This window comes from Haplochromis burtoni, unplaced genomic scaffold, assembly GCF_018398535.1.
Source record: "Haplochromis burtoni strain Fernald_Lab_line unplaced genomic scaffold, NCSU_Asbu1 Contig_604, whole genome shotgun sequence".
In the NCBI taxonomy this organism is placed as follows: domain Eukaryota; kingdom Metazoa; phylum Chordata; class Actinopteri; order Cichliformes; family Cichlidae; genus Haplochromis; species Haplochromis burtoni.
The window spans coordinates 52,953-80,357 of NW_024582965.1; the positions used below are offsets into that span (position 1 = coordinate 52,953).

Genomic DNA, 27,405 nt, shown 5'->3' on the forward strand with positions numbered 1-27,405 from the left:
GCCACTGATTGAAGATGTTTCGATTGACCTTTGTCACAAAGCCTCTCCAACAGAGACTCTGTTTTCACTTCATTTGCAAGACAAGATCCTATTTCAGCTCTCTCCTTTTTTCTTTCCATGACATAGTGAGGAGCACCTAACACTTTCTCATTTTTCTCTCTTTGTGGTTGCGGGACACCATATTTTGTTCAGTGATTTGTCCTGGTCAGGCTTGTCAGAGGACAGTTGGTGTAAAGTGACAGATGGATGAGGCAAGACAATAAGGGTCAGACGATCGGTAGCGCCATCACAGAGGGCTGAAGGGCTTGGGAACTAATATCAGGCCGGTGCTGGAGAGAAGTGAAAACTCAGGGGCTCTTTAATCAAAAGCCTAATCCAGAAGAAAGATTCGGAAGGAAGAATAAATATCCTCTGTGAATGGGAAAAGGAAAATGGAAGATAATTTGAGTGCAATTCTCTGACTATAATATTTATATCACATTATAAATCCCTTGTTTCCCTTATGAGGGATTTTAATGCCGATATGACTGTGAGGAAATGAGATACAATGCTGGCTTTCAGACCCCATGAATATTGAATCCATATAAGGAATTATTTGATATGCCATATGATATGCCATATGGCAAAACACTGAGTGATGAGCAGAGCATTCAATTTCCGCTTTGCTTAGCAGCTGCTATTCACTGTAGATACATTCTGGTATATTAAAAATACTTAATAGGACATTATTGGCCACCTGTACCTCAGCGCAAGACTACATGAGGGATGGAAGCAAATGTGGAAGATGAAAGTGGAAAATGTGTGTCTTTGTCTGGCCATTTTCTTCACCATCTCAAATTATAGTCCAGTGGCAGTATTCACAAACATTCTGCAAAACCCTCCCAGAAAACTGTTCATTTAGCCTTAAAGCGTCCAGCAAGAAGTGTGAGCTTAGGAGTGATTGACAAAAACTTCTTTGGGGGAGCGAGGAACTAAAATTATAACCTTAGTGCAGTGGTCTGGCTGACCAGGCTGGCACACGCTTTTAAAGATGAGGAAAATTGACACCCCACAGGTACACGAATGCTTCCACTAAAGTCAATTACAATAGATACATGAGACGCGAGAGGTAATGATAAGCGTGTGTGTGTGTGTGTGTGTGTGTGTGTTGTGTGAGCATGCTGCAGACACCGTCTCTGCAAACGTAAAAAAGGAACAGGCCTTCCATTTTTGTTTTTTATCTTTTATGCAAGGTGTCTGTGGAGGAGTGAGGGAGTGTGGGAGTTTGGGCGTGTGCCAGAAAAACAGAACAGTATAAAGGAAACAATACATGTGCATTCAGATTCCTCTAGTAGCTACTTACATTCTGCCACATAGTTGCACACGGCTGTGCAGGATGCATTAAAAAATGCTGCTTTTGCAGTATCCTTTTCAAATCCTGATATTTGTTTTATATATTTTCCGTGACATGGGCCACAAACACTAACCGTGCATGATCTAATCTGTAGTGTTGTCATTTCATCGAACCGATCTCTGTGACTTCCCAGTTTTTAGCTCACTTAAGGGCTATTTATGGTGGAGATCGACCAGCCGGGAAACTGAATTGGCCAATTTTCAGTGTTCTCAGCGTGGACCGGTGACGGACCGCCTCACACACAGTGCTTAACACATTTCTTAGATCAAGGTTTGTGCCAAAGCTGTCCTAAATGAACGGCATTAGTAATAATCAAAATCATTTCGTATGTTTCTATCATTGTTAATCCATTAGTAAACGCAAGCATACTTTTTCATAAAATATAATTATTGGTGTTATTCATCATTTTTCAAATGTCAGTTTTATTTTCAAAAAAGCAGAAAAATAATAAAGCAAATTATTATTTTTGATTAAGATGTAAAATGACAGTTACCACATAATTATCGGCAATAATTATAATAAAAGTGTGAAAACTCTGACTCACACATATGACATGAACCTGAGCTAATATCTGACTAAGTTAGCATTAGTGACTGGCTGTTATGAAATGATGTCTCTGTTTCATAGTTGCGGTTTCTGTTAACCTGATGGATTTCAGGTCCATTCTCACTTCCTGTTTAGTTTTTGACAAATCCTAAAAAATTACAAACTTTATCTCAGAAATTCTGTTTTCTAAAGCTACTCTTCATAAATTGCTCCATTCCCTAACAGGAATAGAGATACATGCAAATTTTCTTAACAAGAGAGAGAGAGAGAGAGAGAGAGAGAGAGAGATGACCGCTGCGCTGCAGACAGCAGAAATGTGCGGGCTAAAAAACAACAAAAAACAGCCTTCTCAATTGCCTCCAACTGCCCTTATGAGTGTGTCAATTTGTGTCTCTGTGTGTGTGCAGTATGTCTATGACTGATTTATTATTTTTCTCCTTGGTATCTTCATGCTAGACATATCCTGTGAGAAAAAACTAGTTTGAAGGAAATCATAAATGACCACAGCAGCTGCCTATCTGCTCTGTGATAGTTCAGCCACCAATCGATCGAGTCACAAGACTGGGCGCACTCAAATGTGAGCCACAAAGCCCAATAAATTGACTGTCCACAAGAAGGAAATATCAAAACCAGACGATCCTGCTGTTTTCTACTTCGTGACCGGCACACTGTTCAACGCTGTGTTTAGATAGGCTGGCAAATATGGTGTGAGTCAGGTGGGGATCTGACCATTGATTCAGTCTAGGAAATTCTCAAATTGTAGCAAAACTGCTCCCCTCTGTTCTCTAACAACTGCAGTCATTACTCATTGTACAAACAAGCTGGTCCAATCAGACTCTCCTCTGCACTGTGACTTCTTGAATAAAGCCCAGATTTCCAAAGTCGTCCCCCCCGGCAAACCACAGCAAAGTGCTTTTTCTTCGAAATGAGCTTCAAATTTCTCTTTGCATGGAGACCGCCGGAGGGGGCCTTTGCCTCACCTGCAACCCTCTCATTCATTCCTCAAGTTCAATTCATGCAGGTCTGTTCTGCTACTGTACGGGTCAACACCCTGTGGAAATGATGCGCAAGTGTGGAGGAATCTGTCGCTCCTTTGACTCTCTTCCCACCAGCGTTGGAGGTGAATGTCTCCTCATACTACTTCCCACCTGTCAGTTACACCAGATGACTGCCTTTGGAGCATGAAAGCAACACTCTCTCGTCTTCTCTTCGCGTCTGTAGCTTCAGAAGAAAAAAAAAACTGAAAAAAGCCCTGATTCCCAAGAAATGAAACAGACAAAAGTTTCTGCCTCTCCACCTCACATGTGCCTGCCTGATCTGCAGAAAGAAATATCCAATCCTCCCCGAACACAATGTAGCGAGAGGACAGAGCTTTGATATAAGTAGGGGGGATCTGACTCATGTTCTGCTACAGCAAAGAAAGCGTCACTTCACAGGACCACCGCCGCTGTGTACCGAGAAATGAAAAAGGTAGAAAAGAAGGGTCATCCCTCCCTCTGTCACCCTATTAACCCCATGCTACCTGAAGGTGACAACTGGAGGCAGAAAACTGTCGTGAGGCGTGTTTCACAAGGCTCATTTATCTTTCCCTCACCATATGTGCTCATCACGGAGCTTCCTCCAGACTCGGATGTGCTTGCAGCTGAAGATCGTATCTCATCACAAGCGGGAGGATAAAAAGTATAATCTTCTGCTTTATTTTCATTGGCGTTATCGCCGTGTTTTAACAAGGGAAAGCGTTAACAAAGGAAACAGTACTGCACCCACAACCATTTTTACCCGTTTTCAAAAGCTAAAAGGTTGAAATTAAAAATTATAGATCTCTGATAGCTCATAAGAGGAAAACTTTTATTCATCATTTATAGAATAATAACAGTTATATGCAACTAGGCAATATATTTTTAATGCTTTTCATTTAGTACTGGTCTTTAAAATTTACGAGATGTTTTTTTGTTTATCTTTTTGAGAATTGCAGGAATAAAACTACTTTTTGCTATCGCGCATATTAGATGTATTATCGTGTATAATCATTTCCTATGTTAACAATTGTCTTGTCTTGTTGCCTAGCAACTGTAGTTGTTTAGACACAATTTAAAACTATGAGCCAAAGAGAGCTTGATTTGATTAATAGATAATACGGAGCTATGAAAAAGTGTTTGTTTTAATTCAGCTGCATTGGAGGGCTGTTTACAAAACAACATACGTTTATGTCAAAACATCTCAGATTTATTTCTGGTATTTGATTAGGCTAGTTTTGTTTTTTTTTTGAGCCATTCAGAGATAGTCTTGCTGGTGAGTTTTGAATCAGTGTCAAGTTTCAGGGCAAAGCTATAGTTGACCCAAGCATAGTTCCCAGAGGGTGGAAACATATAGTGTAGTTGATTTGTGTGGGAATCATAGCCATGAGGAGCAAAGCTGAAGAGCTGGAAGCTGTGGATGGGAAAGTGTGTGGCAGTGGTGCAACTCTTAGTGTTCTTCTTCAAACAAATAGAAAGCATTAGTTACTTTCTTGATGAATTTTAATATGTGTGTCATGTTCAGTCTATTCAGTAAAAAGCTAGCACTCATTGCTAAAAACCCATTTTCATTTTAAAGTTTTACACACTCATCAGCTACAACAATTAAAACACTGGTATGTGTTAATTATCTTGTTTGTTGAAGTAGAAGTTTTGAATTTCTGCATTTCCCATTCCTCATGAAAGTCTAAAGCAACTGCAACATAATTCAATCACATGAAATGAATCTTAAATTCCTTTTATGTCCAGTTTTGACACTGCTGCGGCAGGTGGTTAAAATGACCCCCATGGTGGTTCCAGTGGGTTCTAGTGCTAAATGGCAACAGTATTCCCACCCACTTCTACCTGTGTTTTCATGAAAATGAACCTTGTAATGCAGAAGCAATACAAAGGAAGGTTTGTTGGACATAGTTTGATGTTTGCAATGAGAAAACAATCCTTGTCTGTCTGTCTGTCTGTCGTAGTATTAACACAAAAATTACTCAATTCACTGAACTGAATTCATATTTTTATACCCAAATTTCATATAAAAAATAAAGTCATTCAACTGGTGATTTTTTTTTTATCTGTTGAAAGTAAATAACTGTAATTTGACAGGTTTATCACAAAATGATGATGTACTTTAGTATTGTTTCTCATTGTTTGCAAAACTTGAAAATTCATGAATAACAACACTAATTGTCTTTTAGCATCAGAAATATTATTTTGATTAAAGAACTTACTCATGCTAATGGATGAACCATTACAGACACGAGAAATATTATTTTGGTAATTACCAAGTGTGTTATTTTAGTGCAGCTTTGGCATAAATCTTACATTGGGTGGGGGCTCTAATACATTTTTAGGCACTATATATAAGAGGAGTCTGATTTAGCTCCAAGTATGCAGCAGAAGTGAAATAATGTTCCAAGTTGAGAAGGAGAGAGAGTGATCTACTGAGAGCACAAGTGTTCTAGCCTTAGATTATAGTATAACAATGTCAGTTTACTGTCATTGTGATTTGACTGATGGATAAAAACTGAACTAGATAGAAGCTTTAATAATGTATAAAGTTAAATATGTCCCTATATAACTCATAACAAGCACACAAAGATACCTTGATTGCAGTGGAGGCGATCTGGATGTGGTGCAGCTTGCGCAGAGTGCTCTCCCTGTCGATGAAGTAGGAGGCAGCCAGCTGGTGCAGAGCTTCCAGAGTCACAGTGGAAGAGTTGCCCGAGTAATCGCTCACCTCTGCTTTCTTACTCAGTTTTCGCTTATCCACAAATATGGTTAAGGCCTCTTCTCCTGCAATTAAAAGATAATCAAATTTAATTGTTTTCAAATGGCGCTTGGAGTTTTAGAAAAGGGAATAGAGAGTTCACATTGCTTATTGAAATTAAGGCCCTTCAATTTTTTTTTTAACATAAAGTCAGGGTCAGTAGCTCTGACCCTGACTTGTTTGGGGGTTTTTTTTGTTGCTTTTCTTTATCGTGGAGCTCAGATCTTTTCACTTGCATTTTGTCATACCTGACCAAAGCTCATTATGCATGTTAATAGATTTTTTTTAATTAACTGAAAAAAGAAAATTTCCAATAAAGTATTTTGGGGGATTTTTAGCCTTCATTAGGACAGGACAGGCTCGGCAGACAGAAAGAACACACATCCACCAGGTGAGCTAAACCAGCACCACTAAACAACCTAAAGTTGACATTATTTGAAATTTTGAAAAAGGGAAAATGTCAGCAGCATTTGAAGCATATAGAACTAGAATGTTATAGATGTTTTCCGCATAATGTTACATAGGTGGTCTTTAAAAGACACTTAGAACATGAAATAAATAAATACATTCTAGGATTCAACTTTTCCCGAAGGCATTTATTTCTAGTGTCACAATATTTTGCAGCAGAGCTTCAAAATGAGACCTTCCCCAAACCTCTCTGTTGCCTCTAATAACCTCTGTGTAAAGAACTCTGGACAAATATTATCAAAAACACCAAGAATAAATGATTGTTTGAATAAAATCCACCCAGTGCTGCCTTTCTTCAAGCGCATGTAAGCTAAAGCTAGCATGCCTGCAAATACAGATGAAGATCATGTGCAAGCTCTTCCACATATGTAGCTAAATGCATTAAGTGTCACTGAGGTCAACTACTTCATTCAAACTTTAGGAGCTGATCTTGTACCTCAGCTATTCCTTTCATGATTGCTTTATTAGCTAGCATTGATGCAAATGGTCTTTCAATTGATAGGGTACTTTAAAACCTGCTGAGAGATACATGCACCAAACTCCAGGTGATTGTGAGCACAGCGACAGCAGGCGCCTCTGAAGCATAAAGACACTTGACCATAATTAGGATAAGTCACGTCACCCCGAATCAGACGGCACTGATCACTGCAATCAGGACTTCATAAGTCTAGGAGCTGTGATGCAGCACACTTGGAGCTCTGAGAGTTCCCAAGACACTGCACATCATATTTCTCATCATAATGCAGTGCTAATGCTTCAGGGCCATTTTCTGCCCACTGCCTTTCTTACTCAGCTGCTGAAGGGCAAGCTCTTAATATTGCAATCTATTTATTAATTTCATTAAGTCCATATGTTTCCGAACACAGAGGCTATCCATTCAGAACCACAGAGGCATATCACTGGCAAAGATCCAAGGCAAACTCCTCATTCTCCTCTCTTCATACCACTCAGTCCTGGCTGAGAGCCAGAGTGCAGGGCTGCATCAGCTCTGGTAGCTGGGAGGGTTGCATTTTATGCATCTACTCACAACAGCGACCTTTTCAAAGCCAGGAGTTGCGTCTAAAGTAATTGACATGTGTTGTTTTGTAAAAAGCAAATGTGCTTTTCAAGACTTGCCCGGGACTCTCCAGCATCTTAAATGACTTTTTTTTTTCGTCTCTTGAGTCAGAGAACTATTAGTGCTTATCCATTCATCAGCCGGTAGAAAATCAAAAATACCGTGGCTGTGACTGGGAGTGGGAGTGGCAGGTTCACGATACACAGGCTTTTACATGTATTCATACATCTCTGGAGACCAATTTTCTGAGCTGCTAGTGGCATATAATTCCACTGTGATGTGTTTTTCGGTTACTCTGAGTGTATTGCATTATTATGTCCCGTCCATCTGTTTTCCATACAGACCACCTGGAAAACCAAATTTTAAAAGCTTTTACCACAAATTGCATACTTTATTTAACCCCAGATCACCTGAGTGAGAACTAGTTCCTTAAAGCACATTTCCCTGTTTATTCTAAGCTGTAATATATGGGCTAAGTAGTTCTACGCTGGAGTTTAAGAGCAACATTGCTCTTTTATTTCTGTTAGTCATTTGCAGGTGCTGACCTGGGACCAAAGTCTTTTTGCATCATTCATTATTTAGCTCTGAAAGCATGTCAGAGATATGAAAATCAGGATCAGAGCTGTGAGTTGAGCAAAACTGCCTAGCTGAATATCTAAATAGGTAGTTACTGCTGATAAGATCTGCCAGCAACAGATTTCATAGAAGAACGCTTACCAAAAACTGTAATTTCATCTGTTAAATCTGTTTTGCTCCAGTGTGTCATTTTGACCCTTCAACTTCAATTTTATTTCTTATTTTGTCTGAAGTTCATGGCAAAAATGGAAATGTGCACATACACATAGTTTCAACAGTTCTTCCAAAGTGTGATCTAATCTAAAAACAGCAGCTACATGGTGGTCCTGAACTGCCCAAGGAAACAACAGTGAATGGTAAAACAATCGATAGAGGATGGTTAATAATTGTTACCTCCCAGGGTAGCTGACAACAGGAAGTGAGTCCCATACTTCCTGATCAGGCTGTCAGTGATCATCTGGGTGGTGGGCCTGCGGCCCAAGAGTCGGATGTTCCTGATGAACTCAGGAGTAAGAGGTAACGGAGACTCCAGAAAATCTCTCCTTTCCACCGCCAAGTTGTTCACCTTCCATCTTCCAAACTCCCTGGAAAATGAGAAGTGATTATTATTAATATCCACTAGATTAGGGTTTCTAAGTGATAAGAGAAAATAAGATTACCTGAAAACAAATGAAAACAAGATTTGCGCAATTTTAGACTTATAGCAAACAGCTTGTAGTTCTGAAGCAGACGTGCTCACTGGTTCACACCGATTAACAGATGAAAATAATGTGCCAAGATATGCAGAAATGCACCAGCAAAGAAGAAGACAGCAGCTTAGCAAAGAGAAAGAAAAAAGCACATATAGAAGAGTATAGACAGATTATATTTTGTTGATTAACACTACATGTAAAAGTAATCTTTATTTAAAAGAAAGGTTCACGTGACTTTCAATCATTTATGCAGCTAAAATATGTCATAATCACTTATTACAGGTTCTTTAGTATTTTCTCTGTATTCTGGCCTTTTTACATAATGGCAAATTGAATTGCTTTGATTTGAACTGTTGCTACACTTAGCAATGTGATATATGGAAACTTCATGCTATAAAACTCCTTGAAAAGCCTTCAGTTGATCCAAAACGTCACAGCAACATTATAGAATAAACAATTAGGAGTGGAAAAACATGGCTTAAAGTAGTCATTATGGCATCACTTCTTCTAAGGTAAAAGAGTTGACCACGTTTGCATATTAGAGATACAGTGACATCATACAGATAGATCTTCTGCCTAAAACTGAGTTGAATAAATTACACGAAGAGACAGAAACAGCAAAGACAGAGAAATAGTGAAAGAAAGAGTAGTGCATTGCATTTACGTTATTATGTTGTGTGCTATGACAGTGTTCAAAACCTCTCGACCATGCTGACGCAGCCTGAATTAAGGTGCAGCTCAGAGAAAGAGTGAGAAACAAAGGAATGAATGAATTCACAAGAATTTCTTTAGAAATAACATCCAGAGAAAAATCTGCTATCAACTGAAACCACGACTGCCACATGGGATAAAAATGTGCTCCAACTACGCAGCTTCCAGCTGTTTTCTTTAATAACCCTATCATTACAGAGATATACATCAAAATGGCAAGGTACAAGGCAGTAAAAGAAACAATAATGGATGTTTTCTATATTCAAAAAGAAAACAAAGTGAGATGAGCCTAAAGAAAAGACTCTGAGCCTTTGTTACGTCTTCAGATTCTTCCTCTCTGTCATTTCCTTCAAATTATTTTCACGTCAAGTGTAGCTTATGTGATGCATTTACTGTACATTAATACTTGTTATTTACTAGAATATGTATGAACATATTTGTGTAGGATTGCACTTGACAGACGATAATAATTCAAGAAAGAAAAATGAATAATACTATAAAGTAGAACCATCTTACCACCTCTCTCCTCCATACAGCCTATATGCTGCAGATACTTCATCGACTTCCATGTGAAAACACAGCAAGGACATCACGAGAGGAAAAATAGATACCGTATGTCAAAGACAGCACGATAAACTGAAGCGGAGTGAGACGCAACCAACTAAAGGATACAGATGTTCAATCAATAAAGACCAACCTTGCACCCTGCATGCATTTTCCAAGTATTTGTGTGCAACATTTGCCCGAGGCACAGCTCTTTGTACTGGGATTCCATTTGGCAGTGCTTTGACTTCACACAAAGTTATTCTGTTACCATAAAGTTCAAGGATGATAAATTTCCACATGAAGCGTCCTTCACACATAGTACTGTTTACGTTAGTTGCACTTACACACTTTTCTCAACAGAGTGAGCCTCAGTGAATCAAATGTAGCCTCTTGTGTGCTTTGTTTGTCTAGCATGTGGCAAAAAAGTACTGGCTGAGAACACTGTGTTGTGAGAAGAGAACTTCGCGTGGCATCATTCGTGTAAAAAGATCTCCTTGGAGTTTTGCTATAATGCATTTTAATTTTGCTACCCAATATATTTGTTTTGATTAAGAACCAAGTCATAACAAAACATAAAGTGATAATAATCATGCATTTTATTTTAGGCACCTTTCAAAGTACTCACGGTCACCTTGTATAGAAGTGTAAAAAGCAGTAAGAATAAAGAAATATATCAATCAAGTCACTAAAGCACATACAAATGCAGTATGTAAAATTTGTAATCCACTATTTCTTTTTTTCCCCCTCATCAACATGATGGCAACTGCCAAAACTGAAATACAAATGTCGACTGCCAATATCAGTCTAACTGATAGCACAAAGTTTTTCTTATCAGTGTGGTTTTGACCCAAGACACTATTTACTGCTTTGAAAAAGCCTCACAAATGTGAAGTTAATCACCAAAGAAACCAAAGAGATAAAACTAAATAACTTCTGAGGCTCCTCACAGGCTTGTGCTCTGACATAAAAAGCCCAAAGCCTACAATACACAACATTCACGGCTCGTAAACTAAAGCATGGCACAGGAAATGACTGAAAAGCTGACTGCACACATGGGTGAACAACAAATAAAAAACTTTGCTTATACGCACTCATTCACCATATATTGACTCAGTCTTTTGTTCAAAGTATCAATAGAAAAGTGTGTCTGCGGGTTCACGCTCTCAAACCTATAGGGTACTGTTGCAACATATGCTGTGTACCCACTGAGCTCAGGTGGAAGGTTTTTTATTTCAGTATCTCCAACAGGGAGAAAAAAGTCTGCTAACTTTGATAAAAGCACTGCTACGTGCAGACTTTCAGGCAAGGCTTCAAGTTGTACTCTGACCATTGCTACCCTGCTGTCATAACAAACAGGATAAGAGAACCCGTGGCCTAACTCCATGCGACTAAGGTAGCCGAAGATCAAAACACAGGGTCACTATACAGGAAAGAAGCGCTTAGAAGTGAGTGCTGAGCTCAGGGATTCCTAATCTGTATTGATGTTTAAAGGCCCAAAAGATATAACACGAGGGTGGCAACAGTTACTTCAACCAACTTCAGTATCTATGCTGGTGCTGCTCACATTAAATGTTCTGGGACTTCATGAAAATTATTATTATTTCTTTCCACCTACCAATCAGATTTTGTAAAATTTAGATGATAATCTTAGTTACATTTCATTTTGTGTTGGGATTTTTTAAGAGAACTGCTTATAAAATCCACTGACAACTCAACAAGCTAAATGTTGAAAAAGGTGTTACTATAAAATCTATCCAACAATACCTGACAGCTGTTTTGTTAGCTGTTGTTGATTTGATTTTGCTGTTATGTTGTTCTTCTTTTATTGTGGAAACTATCTAATCAGAGAGATTAAACTGCAGTGGATGCTCCTTCATTGTTTTCTTTAAAAGCAGTGGCAGTTGTGGGGTTAACATCAACAGCAACATGCATGCCTTTTTGAATGAATTTACCAGTCGATCTACATCCCTACCCTCACCTATAGTGACCGAAAGAACGAAATCGCGGATACCAGCGGCGGAAATGGGCTTCCTCCGAAGGGTGGCTGGCCTCTCCCTTAGAGATAGGGTGAGAAGTATGGCCATCCGGGAAGGGCTCAGAGTAGAGCCGCTGCTCCTTCACATCGAAAGGAGCCAGTTGAGATGGTCAAGGCATCTGACAAGGATACCTCCTGGGCACCTCCTGGGTCAGGTGTTCTGGGCATGTCCCACCTGGAGGAGGCACCAGAGCAGACCCAGGACACACTGAAGAGATTATATCTCTCGGCTGGCCTGGGTCCCCAAAACAAGCTGGAGGAGGCTGCTTAGGCTGCTGCAACTGTGACCCGGCCCCGGATAAGCGGAAGAAAATGGATGCTTTTTCTTGTTCAATTGCTGTCCACCCCACATTAATATATTTTTCCATAACTTCACAAAATCAATATTACTTTAATTTACTTTATCTTTTACTTTCTGTTTATGACAAACCAATCAGCTTCAGGAAGCAGAGCAGCATTTTGACATTTTCAATTTGAAGGCTTTTTTAAAAAAAAAAAAAAAAAACTTTTTTTTGTTACAGTTTTCCTGACAGTTAGATTAAGTATAAAACACAGATATTTAATTTATGATTGGACTTGTATTAATATTATCATGACATAGATAAAAAAAAGAACAGATAAACATGAAAAAAGACATCCCGCCTACAGAGAAATAACCTAGTTTGCCATTTTGCTAAATTAAGGCTGTTTCCTTTTTAAAGCCGTTCAATGTTTTTGATGTTTGAAAAAAATGTAAAACTTAGTTATTAAGCCAAGAACTGCTGAAGATAGATTTTTTTCGCTCTTTCCTTGCAAATCTACATTGCAATGAATTTCTAAAGAGACATTTATGAAGTCACAGACAGATATCACAGCTGTAATTATAACAGATAGACTGTGATTACTTTGAAATTTCTCTTGGAGGGTACCAGAGTGTGGTGCCAATTTCTGCTTGGCGCTGCTCCCAATTTACTCACATAATCACGCTCATGTGAGAAGAAAGTAACGGGAAAAATGTTCTTCAAAAAAACCCTTCTGCCTGTTTTGGAGAGCACTCTATTCATTTAAAACTTTTTTATGATGGGTTACATCCTGATGCAGCGTGAGCATCAAAAGCACAAATGAGCCATGCAGAAATGAATGCGACTGTCCCGAGTGATGGATTATTTTTGTCAGACTTCACTGTGTGGCAGGAAATAACAAACATTTAGTAAATGTTTGTGAGCTGCATTGTCCAATCAGTCAAATGTTGCACTTTTCTGTCTTCTGAGTAAAAGCTTGACTGCTGTAATCAGAATGGGTTGAACAACCTTGGCTGCAGATGATGGATGGAGGGAGTGTGGCCTTTTGAAAGGGTATATATCACATTAAACCAGGAGTAATGAGGAAAGCTCCAACACACAGATGTTTAAATGATACAAAGAGTAAATCGCCAAGAACTCAGGCTGCTGCATACAAAAGTTAGAGCAAGCTATGACACAGATTATAAACAACTCATATCATTTTCCTTTTCTGTTATAGAACTATAAAGCGAGACTGATTCGCACAAAATTAAGCAGAAATTGAGGGCAGTGTGCGAAGTAAACATAATGATGTTAAATGGATATGTGGTACCAGTTGACCTTTTTGCTGACACTGTAGTATTCAGACAAAGGCTTTGACTAATCTCTTGCTCAGATATATCTAGTGTAGCTATTAATCTTCACCTCATTTCATGCCGTACAAATAAATGACCTCTTCAAATGGGACACTATGTCTCTTGAGTTCCACTTTGCAGTGTGAAAGCACTACTTCAAAGCCACAGCACGTTCTGTGGGACCAAAAAAAAAAAAAAGAGAAATAGAAAGGGGGGAGGCGGGGGGAGTTACAGGTACAGGAAGAGTATTCGAAAATCCCCCGCTGTTGTTCGTTTCTTCAGTTATCGTTGACTGTGATAAGCTAGGCCTGTCTTATCTTAAACCCCCAATAGGCCAAATGGTTCATCCTGCAGGGAAAGGATAAAATGAAATGGGTTTCACTACAGAGTTGATTTTAGGGGCTGCAATCCTCTCTACACCCAGCTAAGTCATTATTATTATCAATTTCATTTCTTCTTTTTGCAGGGGTACATCAGTTTCATCAGTTTCAACTATCTTAACACCATTACTGCCAAGTTGTTGATTTTTTTTTTTCCTTTCAAACCCCAAAAGGTCCAGTTTCAGCTGGACCATCTCTGCATTCTGATGTTCGTATGGATACCGTAGATCTTCAGTGATATGGCGATGAAACATTGTCCGGTTGTAGATGATATTGTTAGCTGCTGTGGATAGGCTGTGAGTTAAGTGTTGCTTTAATTTTTTTCTCATTGTCATTCCTTTAGTGCCATCATGACTTTGACGTTTACAGTTTCGAGTGAAATATCTCTGTGACTTACAGCTGGCTTGTCAGATATTTTATTCAGATTGCTTGGTTTCAGCCGCAATTTGTTTTAGGCTAATTTGCAATGAACACACAGCACTGTGGCACTTGACATGCGTTGCACCTGCTAAATAGAAACGTAGGTTATTAGCATCAGCGCTGACATTACCATTTAGCTCAAAGCAGTGTGAGAACAGCACAGCCTCACCCAACCATTTCAGTCACAGCATCAGACTATAAGTCCTGTTGAAATAAATTCACCCTGATTGTGTTGCTATGTCACATTAAAGTTATGTTTTCTTGGATGCATTTAAAAAATTATAGAAGATAGTGAAGAGCCACAGTATGTTCAAATGTATTGATACATTAATCACAATACAACACTGTCTCACCTGTTTCTCTTTTGAATATTGGAAACTGTCCTCTATCATGTGAGGAGCTTTCACCACTAAGTGTCTTTGACCATTGTGCTACATTCCTATGTGCTCGTCTGTTGCCTTGAAAGCCTTAGTATGGTTAACAAAATGGACAGTGAGTCTGTCAGAAGATCACTGGCAGTAATCTGAATGTTCCTGACCATCGTTTTAGGGTAAAAGCCACTAAGATAACTTTACTGCCTTTGCACATGATATTTCTTTTACTTTAATCAGCATGCAGGATATGCATGCCTACAGTTAACCAATACTTGAGATCTTTTGTCCCTTCAGCTATTAGCTGTTTAAACTAGAAGAATCATTATTACTCTGCCTTCATATGAATATTATTCTCTCTTTTATCTCCACTGAGTGGGTAAGTGGAATAATTAAAGTGTGTTTTTTCTCAGGGCATGTGTACATTTCTGTTTTTGTTGATATTTTCTTTTTTTTGTTGTCTTTGTGTGAGGATATTTGATGAGGCAATCCAAGGCAATCCAAAATGATATTTTGAGTTCATAAACATTCAGTCTACTCTGAAGTCCTGGATAAATATAAAGGACTCAACAACTGATGCACTTTTACTAAACTAAAATACTTCCATGTGTTGTTAATTTTGTACTGCTCAACTACAAATTAGAGGGATGATTGCACTCCAACTTCTAAACCACCCCAGACTTAAAAAGAACGCAAAAATGTCAAATATCAGCTACACAAAACTGCAGTTCAGTAACATCCCTACCAGGTCTTACAATTAGGTAAATACAACCTGAGACGAACAGCCTAACATGACATATCACACCATGTCATTACTTCACACACAAAAAAAAAACCCTAAGCCAAAATCCAGAAGCATTGTGTGAAGCTTAACATACCCCATCATTTAATAGCTTATAGAGGCACCTTCAGCAGCAATAGGTCTAGTAATAATAACTAATAACTACAATAACGTTCCCATATGAATTTATCAGTTTCTCACAGTAGTGTGGAGTAATTTTGGGCCACTCATCTTTCAGTGTTAGGTTCTTTGAGGTGTGCAAGCATTCATTTATGCACAGCTCTCTTAAGAAACAGCCACAGCATTTCAATCAGTTTCAGGTCTTTACTTTGACCATTGCAGCACCTTGAATATTTTCTTTTTCGGTCATTCTATTGTAGGTTTGCTTTTTTTTTTTTTGACCAAGCTTTAGCTTTTAGAGAGTTGACCTTGTATTACATTAGACTACTGAATATTTTGGTTTACACTGTTGCCCCAATGACTGAAAGGTGCCAAGATCATGTGGTGTTTGGTTTTTGTCAAATGTTATACTGTGCATTTTAGCAAAACAGCTCCACTTTTGTCTCATCTTTTCGGAGGACATTGTTCTAGAAGCCTTGTGGTTTGTTAACAACTTAACATAAGCTGTGCTGCCAGTAAGAAGAGGCTTTTTAGTAAGAAGAGGCTTTCTCCTGCAACCCTTCCAAACAAGCCATACTTGTTCAGTCTTGTTCTAATATCACTGTCATAAACATGCTAACTGAGGTCTGCAGAGTCTGAGCTGTAGCTCTTGGGTTTTTGCAGTTTCTCTCAGCATTATAAAGTCTGACCTTGGGGTGAATTTGTTAAAATGTTCACTTCTGGGAAGATTGCCAACTGTTTTGAAAGTTTTCCACTTCTGGATAATCTTCCTCTCTATAGAATAATGGACTTCCAACTGTTTGAAAATGATCCTATATCCCTCGCCTTGATGGTCGGCGACAATTGCTTTTGTCTGTGGCATTGAGCTAACAAACACCTGAATACTCCAGACCAGGAAGCTGCCGAAAGGACCAGACTGTTTTTATTGTCCTGAAACATAAACCTTTAGGATTTAAGAAAGGTGGGCTTTTTTCATGAATGTAAGTGGTTTTACAACCTTTAATCAGCATAATCAATTCAATCAATTCACAGTTAAATTGTAATTTTATTGAAATCTTAAAACACAAAAAATAACCACATGGATTTTCTAGACGCAAGAGGTTCAGAGTAAGGCCAAATGCATGTCAGCACTCCTACCTTCACCCTGGTGAATTTGGCAGCTTTCCTCTTGGCAGTGTTCGCCATGAACAGGTGGCTAAGGCAGAAGGCCCACATTGTGTTTGCATTGGAAGCAGTGGGGATGCTCTCCAGTGAATCCCCAAAGCACACAATCACACACACTTGCACACCCACAAAAACACAAAGCCTCTTTCATTTCCTTTGCAGAACTTGTTAAAAAATCTTTCAAATTCAATCAGTAAGAAAAGTGGGAAATTGAGTAGAGGCATAACGGGGTGTGAATTCATTACTCCATCACTGCTGAGCCAGCTCAAACACTGTAACTCGAGCCACCGATTCTGGTAATTCATCTTCTCCTGTCATTGAGCATTTATTAGGATTTAGCAGAAATCTGAACTACACATGTGGAAGAGCAGACCAGAAAATAATATTGTCACTTTCAATCACCTCTGCCCAGCAGTCGGCGCTAAGCAGCGTGTCTTTCAACAAAAAAAGGACTGTCAAAAATTATCACTGGCAACAAACACAAGCGAAAGCCACATTTACTTACGAATGTAGCACAATGGTGAAAAACACTTACTGGTGAAAGCTTCTCACATGATAGAGGACAGTTTCCAATATTCAAAAGAGAAACAGGTGAGACAGTGTTGTATTGTGATTAATGTATCAATACATTAGAACATACTGTGGCTCTTCACTATCTTCTATAATTTTTTAAATGCATCCAAGAAAACATAACTTTAATGTGACATAGCAACACAATCAGGGTGAATTTATTTCAACAGGACTTATAGTCTGCTGCTGTGACTGCAATGGTTGGGTGAGGCTGTGCTGTTCTCACACTGCTTTGAGCTACATGGTAATGTCAGCGCTGATGCTAATAACCTACGTTTCTATTTAGCAGGTGCAACGCATGTCAAGTGCCACAGTGCTGTGTGTTCATTGCAAATTAGCCTAAAACAAACTGCGACTGGAACCAAGCAATCTGAATAAAATATCTGACAAGCCAGCTGTAAGTCACAGAGATATTTCACTCGAAACTGTAAACGTCAAAGTCATGATGGCACTAAAGGAATGACAATGACAATGAGAAAAAGAATTAAAGCAAATGAGCCTGTATTTTGTCCATTTACAGTGGAATCATTGTCTCTTTAATACTTTTATGATTTCTACTGATTTATATAATTGTGAAATGTTTTTTATTTCACTTCCAAAACAACCAAGTGCCAAGAGAGCAACACTTTTTCCAAAACAATCAAAGGGAAGAGTCTTAAAAAGCCTACTATTTATTATGGTTCTTTTACCAGATTATTTACCTCATGGGAGAACTTGGAGTTGTCAAAACCTCTAAGGGGATTTCAGGAGAGGAGATAAGACAGAGAACATCAGTTAGAATGTAGCAGTGGGATGTTGAGAAGCAGCGCTGAGGGAGTTTGCTCTAAAACACTCACCTCAACCCTCTTCAGAGCACCTGCAGTCTCCCTTGTGGTTTAGGAACTCTGCTGTTGTTCATTGTAGCTGAAGTGCCTCTTATATCAAACCATAAGCCGCTTTGTTGTGATCAAGTTGAACACAAAGAATGGGTGCATCATAAGTACTCTGGCATGTTGAATAAATAAATTAGGAATAATTAGAAGAATCCCATTGTTTTAGTCTACTATTCGTTAATATACAGTGGCGCTCAAAGACACATTGATGCTATCTGTGCTGTAATTAATTCCACTGAAAACTGTTGTAGTAGTTTAATTATGTGTCCTTAATTTAAAGTGTGAAGCAATTATGTGTTGTTGATGACTTCAATATCTATGTTGGCAGCAGCTTTAGGAGTGGTAGACTAAATTGACTTCAGCATGTTGAAAGACTGGAGTTTATTTTTGAAGGTTTGATCTTTTAACATGTCACATTTACATGTTTCAGATTGCCTACTTTTTTATTAGACAAAGATATCCATAATAACCAAAAAATGAAATTTTTAAATGGTGATTCACTTATTATAGAAAAGAAAAAAAGCTTTCTAAATCTGTCTGAGCCTATATGAACAACAAAGGTTAATTTCGCATTAGCCAAAAACGTCTTGATGATCCATGAGACATTTGGGAAAATTGTCTGTGGATTGACCACTCAAGAGTTGAGGTTTTTGGAAGGTTTGAGTCCTGTTACATCTCATCTCTGATATAAAACAAAAACACATAAACACACACATACATATAAAGAGAGAGCAGCAGACAGAAAGACAGACGAAAGAGAGGGAAGGTGATCCTGACTGGGATTGAGTTGGAGTTGCCAGATGGCAGAATAGGAGACAAACAGGAAAGTACCTGATAACCCACAGGCCAATGGGAACCATGATAAAGACACAAGAAGGTCAGCCAGCAAAACACCTCTAAAAAGGTAAGCCATCTCAACAATAAGAATAAGATCCAAGCCATCAATACATACACCCTACACTGCAAAACCTCAAAATCTTACCCAGTATATTTGTCTTATTTCTAGTCAGAATTATCTCATTACACTTAAAATAAGACAGTGAGCTACAGGGCAACATTTCAGTAAACTAAAGGAACTTGTTTCAAGACAGTGAATCTTAAAACTAGAGATTTTTCACTTGTTCCACTGGCAGATTCTTTTTTTTACTTAATACGAGGTATTTTAGCTTGAAATAAGTGAAAAATTCTGCCAGTGGAACAAGTGAAAAATCTCTAGTTTTAAGATTCACTGTCTTGAAACAAGTTCCTTTAGCTTACTGAAATGTTGCCCTGTAGCTGACTGTGTCTTATTTTAAGTGTAATGAGATCATTTTGACTAGAAATAAGACAAATATACTTGGTAAGATTTTGATGTTTTGCAGTGTACCAGTCATCGGATACCTTGTTGGAATAACAAGCAGGCCACAGAAAGTCCAGGACCCTGAGGCTCTATGAGCAACAGAAAGAGGGAGTGCAAGGTTTAGTGAGTGTCAGCGTGACAATCAACAATCCGAAAAAATAGATCAGGAAGATGCCCCCTACCCTGAGATGAGCTGCTTCAAGAATGCCCAAGCTAGCTGAAGACAGACTGAGTGACCGATGCACCTGGGATGTACGATCAACAAATAGAGGAAGGGGCTGACATCAAGAAATCTTGCCAGTGGCTAGAAAAGGCCCACTTAAATGACAGCAGAGAGGCTCTGATTGTGGCAGCACAGAAACAGACCCATAGAGTCATAAGTCTATCACAGCTGAAATATGAGAAAGTTGATGTCTTAGAAGCAGGAAAACTGGGCAATCATACGAATTTGGGCAACTTTGACAAAAGCAAAAGCATGATGGCCAGACGACTGGCTCAGAGATTCTCCAAAATGGCAGCTCTTGTGGTGCATGCCCAGTCTGCAGTGGTCAGTATCTATCAAACGTGATCCAAAGAAGGAACAGTGACCAGTGACGGGGTCACGAACGACCAAGGCTCATTAATGCACATGGGGAGTGTCACAGATGACCATTACCTTCATCAGCAACTCAGTGGGAAAGGAGAGGAGCTGTAGACCAACTCCAAGTCAGTGATCACCAAGTGCAAAAAAGATCAAAGTGATGCACTGTTCCCACTGCTGTTCTGCATAGGCCTTAATCCTCTAAACCAGCTCATCATAAAGAGCGGATACAATTACAAGTGGAATGATGATCAGCCACCACCTGCACATTGGAGACATCAAGTTAAGTCAAGAGTGACTAAAAAAATTTACTCACTCCACATCACCAGGATCCACAGCAAGGGAATCGGGATGTGTTGGAGTGAATAAATGTAGTTGAATGAAAAAAGAAAGGAATAACCCACACTGAAGGGGGACAAATGCTAGAAAATGAGGATGCAGGAAGGTCACCCAGCTCAGTAGTAAGAATAGAATAAAATAATAATAATAATAAAATAAAATAGAATACATACACTCTACTGGTCATCAGACACCCAGCTGGTATAATAAGCTGGGTATGTAACTATAAATTGGAAACCACCTGGTGAGCACTGTTAACTTAACTGAAAACTAAGCAGCCTCATACTTATCACTGTTAAAATGGTTAACTAAGACATTTTTTTTCTACTGTTGTTATTAGGAACAAAAATCCTGTCCATTAATTTTCTTCTTCCGCTTTTGTCAAACATCTTGGTCCTCGACATGTACAGGAAACCTATGCGTAATATGGACACACATCTTTGGATCAAATGTTGGTCCAATCCGGACTCATGAACAAATCAATCTAAGGGCCCCTACATGTTAGCAGTAGCATGCAACATACTAGAAGAACAGAAAGTGAATATATTGCACCTATTATTAGTCAGCAGTCAGGATTTTCAGGCTACACCAGCAACTTTATTTTGTATGTTGCAAAAGTTTTTCATTTAACAGCAAATTTCAAGTCAAGTGAGTTGACACGCCTGAAATCATCCTATGATGACAATGCATTTCTCTCTCTCTCTCTCTCTCTCTCTCTCTCTCTCTCTCTCTCTTTCTCTCTCTCTCTCACTCCAGCTCTTGGTGTTCAGTCTATTGCTTACTGTAACATAACATGTCAGTAAGTCGGTGATGTTGATGCTGCTATTTTACTCCACCTGTCTTTTGTCAGCTAACCTCCACACGTGGCATGTTTGTGTATGTGAAATAGATGCACTCAAACTGGGAGTAGATTATATTCTTGGATGTGTTTATAAGCTACATTTTATTTTACGGAGTAAGAGAGAGATGTTTATGGTAGGTTTGATGTTACTCTAGCTTATTAATTTATGCATAAAGTCCTCATTTTGAGGAAGAGACTAAGGAATGGATCTTTTAATACTGGGATTCAATCAGAAATCACAGCATACATAATGTTCTGGTAATACTTGCCAACACCTCTGTGTTTCCAGAGGTTCTCTGTTATTTCAAAACTATCTGTTATTACTTTCATAACTTAAGTCGAATTCTATTTTGTGTGTGTGTGTAATTGCCAGCTAATCTTTCTAATCTAACACACTCCACATAATACGTATACTTTGAACTCATCTGTCACAAAATCTGGTAACCCACCACAACCCAATTTAAAGGGCTTATGCAGAACTGCTCTCTGCATAGGCAGACAGATGAGTTACATGTGACATTTAATAAAATAAAAATGTTCATCAAAATGAAGCATCCTACTACCAAGACACATCTACAAAATCTCGCACCAAATAAAAGGAGGAACAACAATATTTATTTAATCTGCAAACTATGGGATCACCAAGATCACTTCACATATCACTGAGCATATTACAGAATATTAAAAAAAATGTTTTTGCATGTCGATGGCAAACTTAGTGCAAAACAGTTTTAATAGCTCCCAAATCACTTCATACAGCAAAAAGGATTTTATCTGGAATTTAGTGCAATTCTTAAAACAATGAGCATTGAATAAACACAGCTATAATATAATATGCTATAAGGAATCCATTAGTTTTATCTGCTAATGCTACTAATAATAATGATAATAGGCAGCAGATAATGATTGAGCTGAAAGGCAATTTGCTTGTAGTGACAGTAGTTACAGTAAAAGCACCTTTGGGCTTGTCTCATCTGGAGAGGTACTGCAAGGTTTGTGTTAGATAAGCCAGGAATATTTATCTCCACACAAAAGTCATTTAAATGTATTCAAGTGACAAGGCGGTGTAGGATGACCAGAGCTTCAGCTCAGCAACTTCCAGAACAAACACTAATGGGGTAGCAAAATAATGCTGAGCAGTTCCGAAAAAAAAAAAAAATAAAATAAAAAAAAAATATATATATATATATATATATATATATATATATATATATATATATATATATATATATATATATATATATATGCATTTCCAATATCAAACACTATGGACTGGAAAATATTCTAGTTAGTACTGAACCAGAAAACACCAATGTATACTGGCAAAATATGTAACTGCTTGGTGGTGGTGTGTCTGAAGAGTGAAACCATGTGCTTAAACTTGTATTATATTTAATTGTCAGCAATGATGACTCTTCAGGTTACAAAATGACTTCATATAGAAGAAGGAATGACCAGCTGACCAAATTTATACTGGTTACTGGTTCAATTATCACTTAAAGTCATAATGAAAATACTAAGGATTGGCCAGTTATACTTCTACAGCCAGTAAGCAATTTAATAGTCAGGTTTTCCCTCCTATGAGTCACAATAGCAAAAAGTTTAATACTCTAGGCTACACAGTGGTAAATCTCTAACCGCAGGGTGGTAGTTCCAACTTTTAAATACAGTCTAATTTAAAAATAAAATAAAGAAATCTGTAATTCCTCAGTAAATTTTTATTAGACTGATTGTATATATAATGTGGTCAGATTTTTCTAAATGACAAAACTATGTTGCCATACAAATTAAACATTACCTTGTGTAGCTGCTAGTGGACAATATTCCAACATTGCATTATGGATATAAGAAATAATGTAAATTACTATTATACAGCCACAGTTCCAAAAACATTGTGTAAAATGTAAATAAAAACATGTTTTAGTGACATAGTGCAAAAAAATAAGAACTGAAAAAGAAAATACGATCATGAACGTGATGGCAGGAACATGTCTCAAAAGATTGGAACAGGACCATGTTTACCACTGTGTAGCATCCCCTCTTTTTTTAAACAAGTCTTTAGGGAGATTTTTGCACATTGGTGAACCTCTGCCCATCTTTACATCTGAGAAACTGTCTCACTAAGATGCTCCTTTTACCCCCAATCATGTTCCTGACCTATACCATTGACTTTTCTCAATTTTTTGTTGCCATAACCCAACCTTTCTGAGATACTGAATTCAAAACAAGCTTATTATTTCTTAAATGGTACATTTTCTCAGTGAAAGCACTTAATAAATTTCCAATGTTCTATTATGAATAAAATATGGGTTCATGAAATTTCAATAATTGTATTCTGTTTAAATGCAATTTAAAGTTTAGACAGGATTGTAACTTTTGAGGAAATACCCAGCTCAATTACTAATAAAAAAGCTGAATCAAAACCAATCAACCAATCAACACCACACCTATTTAGGTCCCTTTTATTTAAATAAATGCAAACATCAGTCTTTGAAGATGTGCTCGCTATCTTTTGGTTTTGAGGAGTAGTAAGTAGGATTCATTTAATCTTTCGCAGGCCAAAAAAGGGTCAGTGACTACCTTAACAGTGCATAGCGATCTGTTCTTGTAGTACAGAAATAGCCTGACTGGAAATTTAAGGACATTTGTAACACAACAGGGGCATAACCATGTGGTTTGACCCCCTTGGGAGAAAACTGCAGCGGGCCCACATTTCTTTAATAAAACAATCCTCCCTGAATTTTTTATGAGCTATGTCCAGGTGTGTGTGCCCAAACTCATCACTACACTTCACCCCCCAACACTGGGACTGAAAAGGAAGTTGTTGTTTTTTTTGCTAGAACAAAAACACGCAGCTGTATCCGCTAATGTCTGTGTCGGTTACTGAAATCAAATGGGACTGAATCCAAGTGAATTCAATTTGGGAAGATTTACAGGCTATTTACTTTTTAGGTTGGTTTTTCCTTTTAATATAATCACTATTAATCAATGCCGCATTGTAGTAATCTAGAGGGCCTCAAACACAACCTTGCAGCTGACAGAAGCCTCTCCAGGGATTCTGTGATAATGCAGAGTAATAAGTACTAAGAGCTCACTAATCACTTGGCCACATGATAAGACTATTAATCTTGCCGCCCATGCAGCTCAGCTCCAGCAGACCACTGCCTTTTGCCGGGGAAGGAAATATTAAAAAGCTCGAACGCAGCAACCGATCACAGAAGCCATAAAGCATCCTTACAACGATCCGTAGATGACAGGAATCCCGTCTGTCCATTTCCAGAAGCCTGGACAACATCCTCCTAAACGACGACGGATATGATTCATGACACAATCTCCACTAATTTGGTCGCGTGGCGATACCTCTGACTGTGCTGTCATGGCAAATCTTTCTTCTTTTACAGTGCTAATCAACAGATCTCATTTGACCACCTGATCAGGTGACTCCCCGAGGGTTTGGAGAGCAGCAGAATGTGATATAGAACCAGCTGATAGCAGCGTGCGTGCATGTAATACATCATGATTCTGTCTAGGCGTGTCAATTATCCTGTGAGCACTGTGCTGTGAGGATGCTTTAATGCATGACAATGCAAGCCAAATAATACAGTCTGTGTATTAAAGAGCCATGAACAGGGATTTCATAAAGCATACTGCCCACCAAATGCTCTACAGTTATGTTAAATTTTCTCTCCTCCCATACACGTTGTAAAAATAGAAAACAAGGAATGGAAGATGCCCTAAAAACCCTTGGTACCCTGAAACGTGTATTTTCAGAATAAAATCCCCCTGCAATATCTTTCTCTTTAACTTTGACTTGTCGCTTACGTGTATTCTACAACAGATGTATGAGCATGCTTTTAAAAGCTTTTCCAACCATGGCAGATAAATGTTTACTCCTTTCCTTCCTCATCTCCATCATTTCATTTACATGAAGCGGCTTCATTTCATTGCAAGCATTATCATTTTCACTACAGTGCTTTATGTGGGTCAGTAAAGGACTTTTATTTAGCTCTCAGGTTGCCGAAATTCACATTTCACATTAATTATGAGGAGTACATGTGTAAATCTTTCTTATTACACACCACAAAATACGTAACAGCAGACTGATAATTGCCCGGTGGTACCTACAGGAAATAGTCACTGTCAATGTCTCTTTCTTTGAACAGTCCCAAAATCAGTGCATAGGCCACACAATGAATGTATTGCCTACTGTAACTGTGTCTTTTGCTAGATTGTTGGTTGCTAACTGCATTGAATCAAAATAAGCTGATTTTTTTATATATTTTAAGACTTTTAAATTGTAATAATAGGTGCAATATATTCACAAGCTAAATAAGTTTGGTGTCAGCCTTTCTCTGTTAGCGGTTAAAGTGTTTAGCATGTGCATACTGACTGTACACAGAAGCCTGGAGTTAACAAAATGCTGAGACTGTGACTAACCTCAAAATGTAAACACATTAACATCGATATCATGTGGCCTTATTTACACACAGCTGATCTTTCAAAGGACAACCACAGAGACTATTTGATGCGACTGCTGTGAGATCTGTCATGCATATAATAGGGTAGCGATTTGGCAGTAGTAAATACAGTGTAAAAGCATCTCCTCGTGCTGCAGTCACAACTCACCTGTATATCTTGTATCTGGTGGAGAAACCTTGTCGGTTCTTTTCCACAAAGTCGATGTACTCTGGGGAGTGGTGGAAGGGCCCCTTATCAGACAGGAGCCAGTCCAGGGGTCCCCCGGGTTTGTCATTTGGGAGGCTGGCTGATGTTGCTGTTGCTGTTACACTGGACCATAAACACACCCAGCAGTGAAGGCTGAGGCTGAGGATGCCCCATAGAGCCATCAGAGATGGATGGAGGGTAGGAGGGATGAGGGTGGTGGTGATGGTGGTGGTGGGGGGGGGCGTTCAGCAGCCAAAGATACTTGTCATTAGCTGGCTCCTCCACTGGGATGACCGAGGGACCTGCATCGCCTCAATGCCCCCCGAACACCTAAGGCAAAAGCACAAACACACAGTTCAGCAAACAAACAAACACCCACAACCAGCAAGGAAGAAACTTGGCTACAAAGACAGAAATAAACAAAAAAAAAATCCTCAGAATATGTTGCAGCTGACAGAAGCCTCTCCGGGGATTCTGTGATAACGCAGAGTAATAAGTACGGTGTGGGAATGCTGTTTGAATCAGGTTCATTATGTGGAACTTGAATTAATAAATGTAAAAATGACACCTGCTAATTTCAGCTTGTGAGCGCCTGTTGCTTTAATGGTGCTGCTTCAGTAAAATTTCATGTTACTTTACTGTAAAATAATGACAAGTCATTTTACAGTGTGTTTACTGTAATCTATAAAAACAGTTTCTTACTGTAAAAGAAATGATGCACTGTAATGTATAGAATATAAGATCTGCAGTAGATTACTGTCAACTGTTTGGTTGCCATTATACTGTTGCTCCATTGTTTTACTGTAAAATGTCTACACCTGTGCCCTATTTAAGCATTTTCTTTTTCCTCCAAGTTTCCATTCTTCTTTTATCACACAGATATGGAACATTATGAAACCTGGCCTAATGGAAGTAGCCACTAAAGCCTCTATCGTGGTGTCCCAGTTCTAGTTCAAACCTTCTCACTCCCAGAAGCACAGGAAAACACATCACTGATCCACAGCAACCAAAGCCTAATCCGAAGGAACCATTACAGCATCTCTAAATGAAATCTGAATTTAAATGTAACAGTTACTGTATAATTATTATGCATTTTACAGCAAACTGTTAAAATGTCTGCAATATATCTGAAAATACTGAAAACATCAGACTATAAAAAACTGTACAAAACAAGGGACTTCAAAATGTCATGCTATTTTAAATAAATAAATAAAATGGTCAACAAACTAAAACTAAAATCAAAAGCAGCTACAAAATATCCATTCTGTGTTTTACAGGTTTTTTCAGACATGATTACTTTGATAATGCAAATGCACACAAAAAAAGAGATTGCCAATAATTAAACACACCCAATCATTAATTATAACCCTACTTTACACAAATAAAGAGAAATAATTTTTCTGGAGCATGATGAGAAAGCAGTAACATAGTTTAATTGCAGTATGTGGAAGCAAAAAGACCCAGCAATAATTAGGGATGGACCGATCCGATATTATGTATCCGCATTGGTCTGATACTGAACTAAATTACTGGATCAGATATCGGAG

The 27,405-nt window shown here is 38.4% G+C and overlaps 1 protein-coding gene across 3 annotated transcripts in view; it reads right to left on the minus strand.

Annotated features, from left to right (window-relative positions):
* The window catches only part of LOC102294747 (BMP/retinoic acid-inducible neural-specific protein 3), a 59,478-nt gene that overhangs the window by 17,390 nt on the left and 14,683 nt on the right, over positions 1-27,405 (minus strand). For 2 of the 3 annotated variants that reach the window (XM_005948752.2, XM_042214723.1), the window contains exons 2-4: positions 25,820-26,188; positions 8,211-8,401; positions 5,552-5,742 (exon numbers count right to left, since the gene is read on the minus strand). In XM_005948752.2, the coding sequence (XP_005948814.1) occupies positions 5,552-5,742; positions 8,211-8,401; positions 25,820-26,040 (603 nt within the window). In that variant the 5' untranslated portion in view covers positions 26,041-26,188. Of the gene's footprint in view, positions 1-5,551; positions 5,743-8,210; positions 8,402-25,819; positions 26,189-27,405 lie in introns of those variants that run through there. The other variant, XM_042214724.1, reaches the window with a different exon arrangement.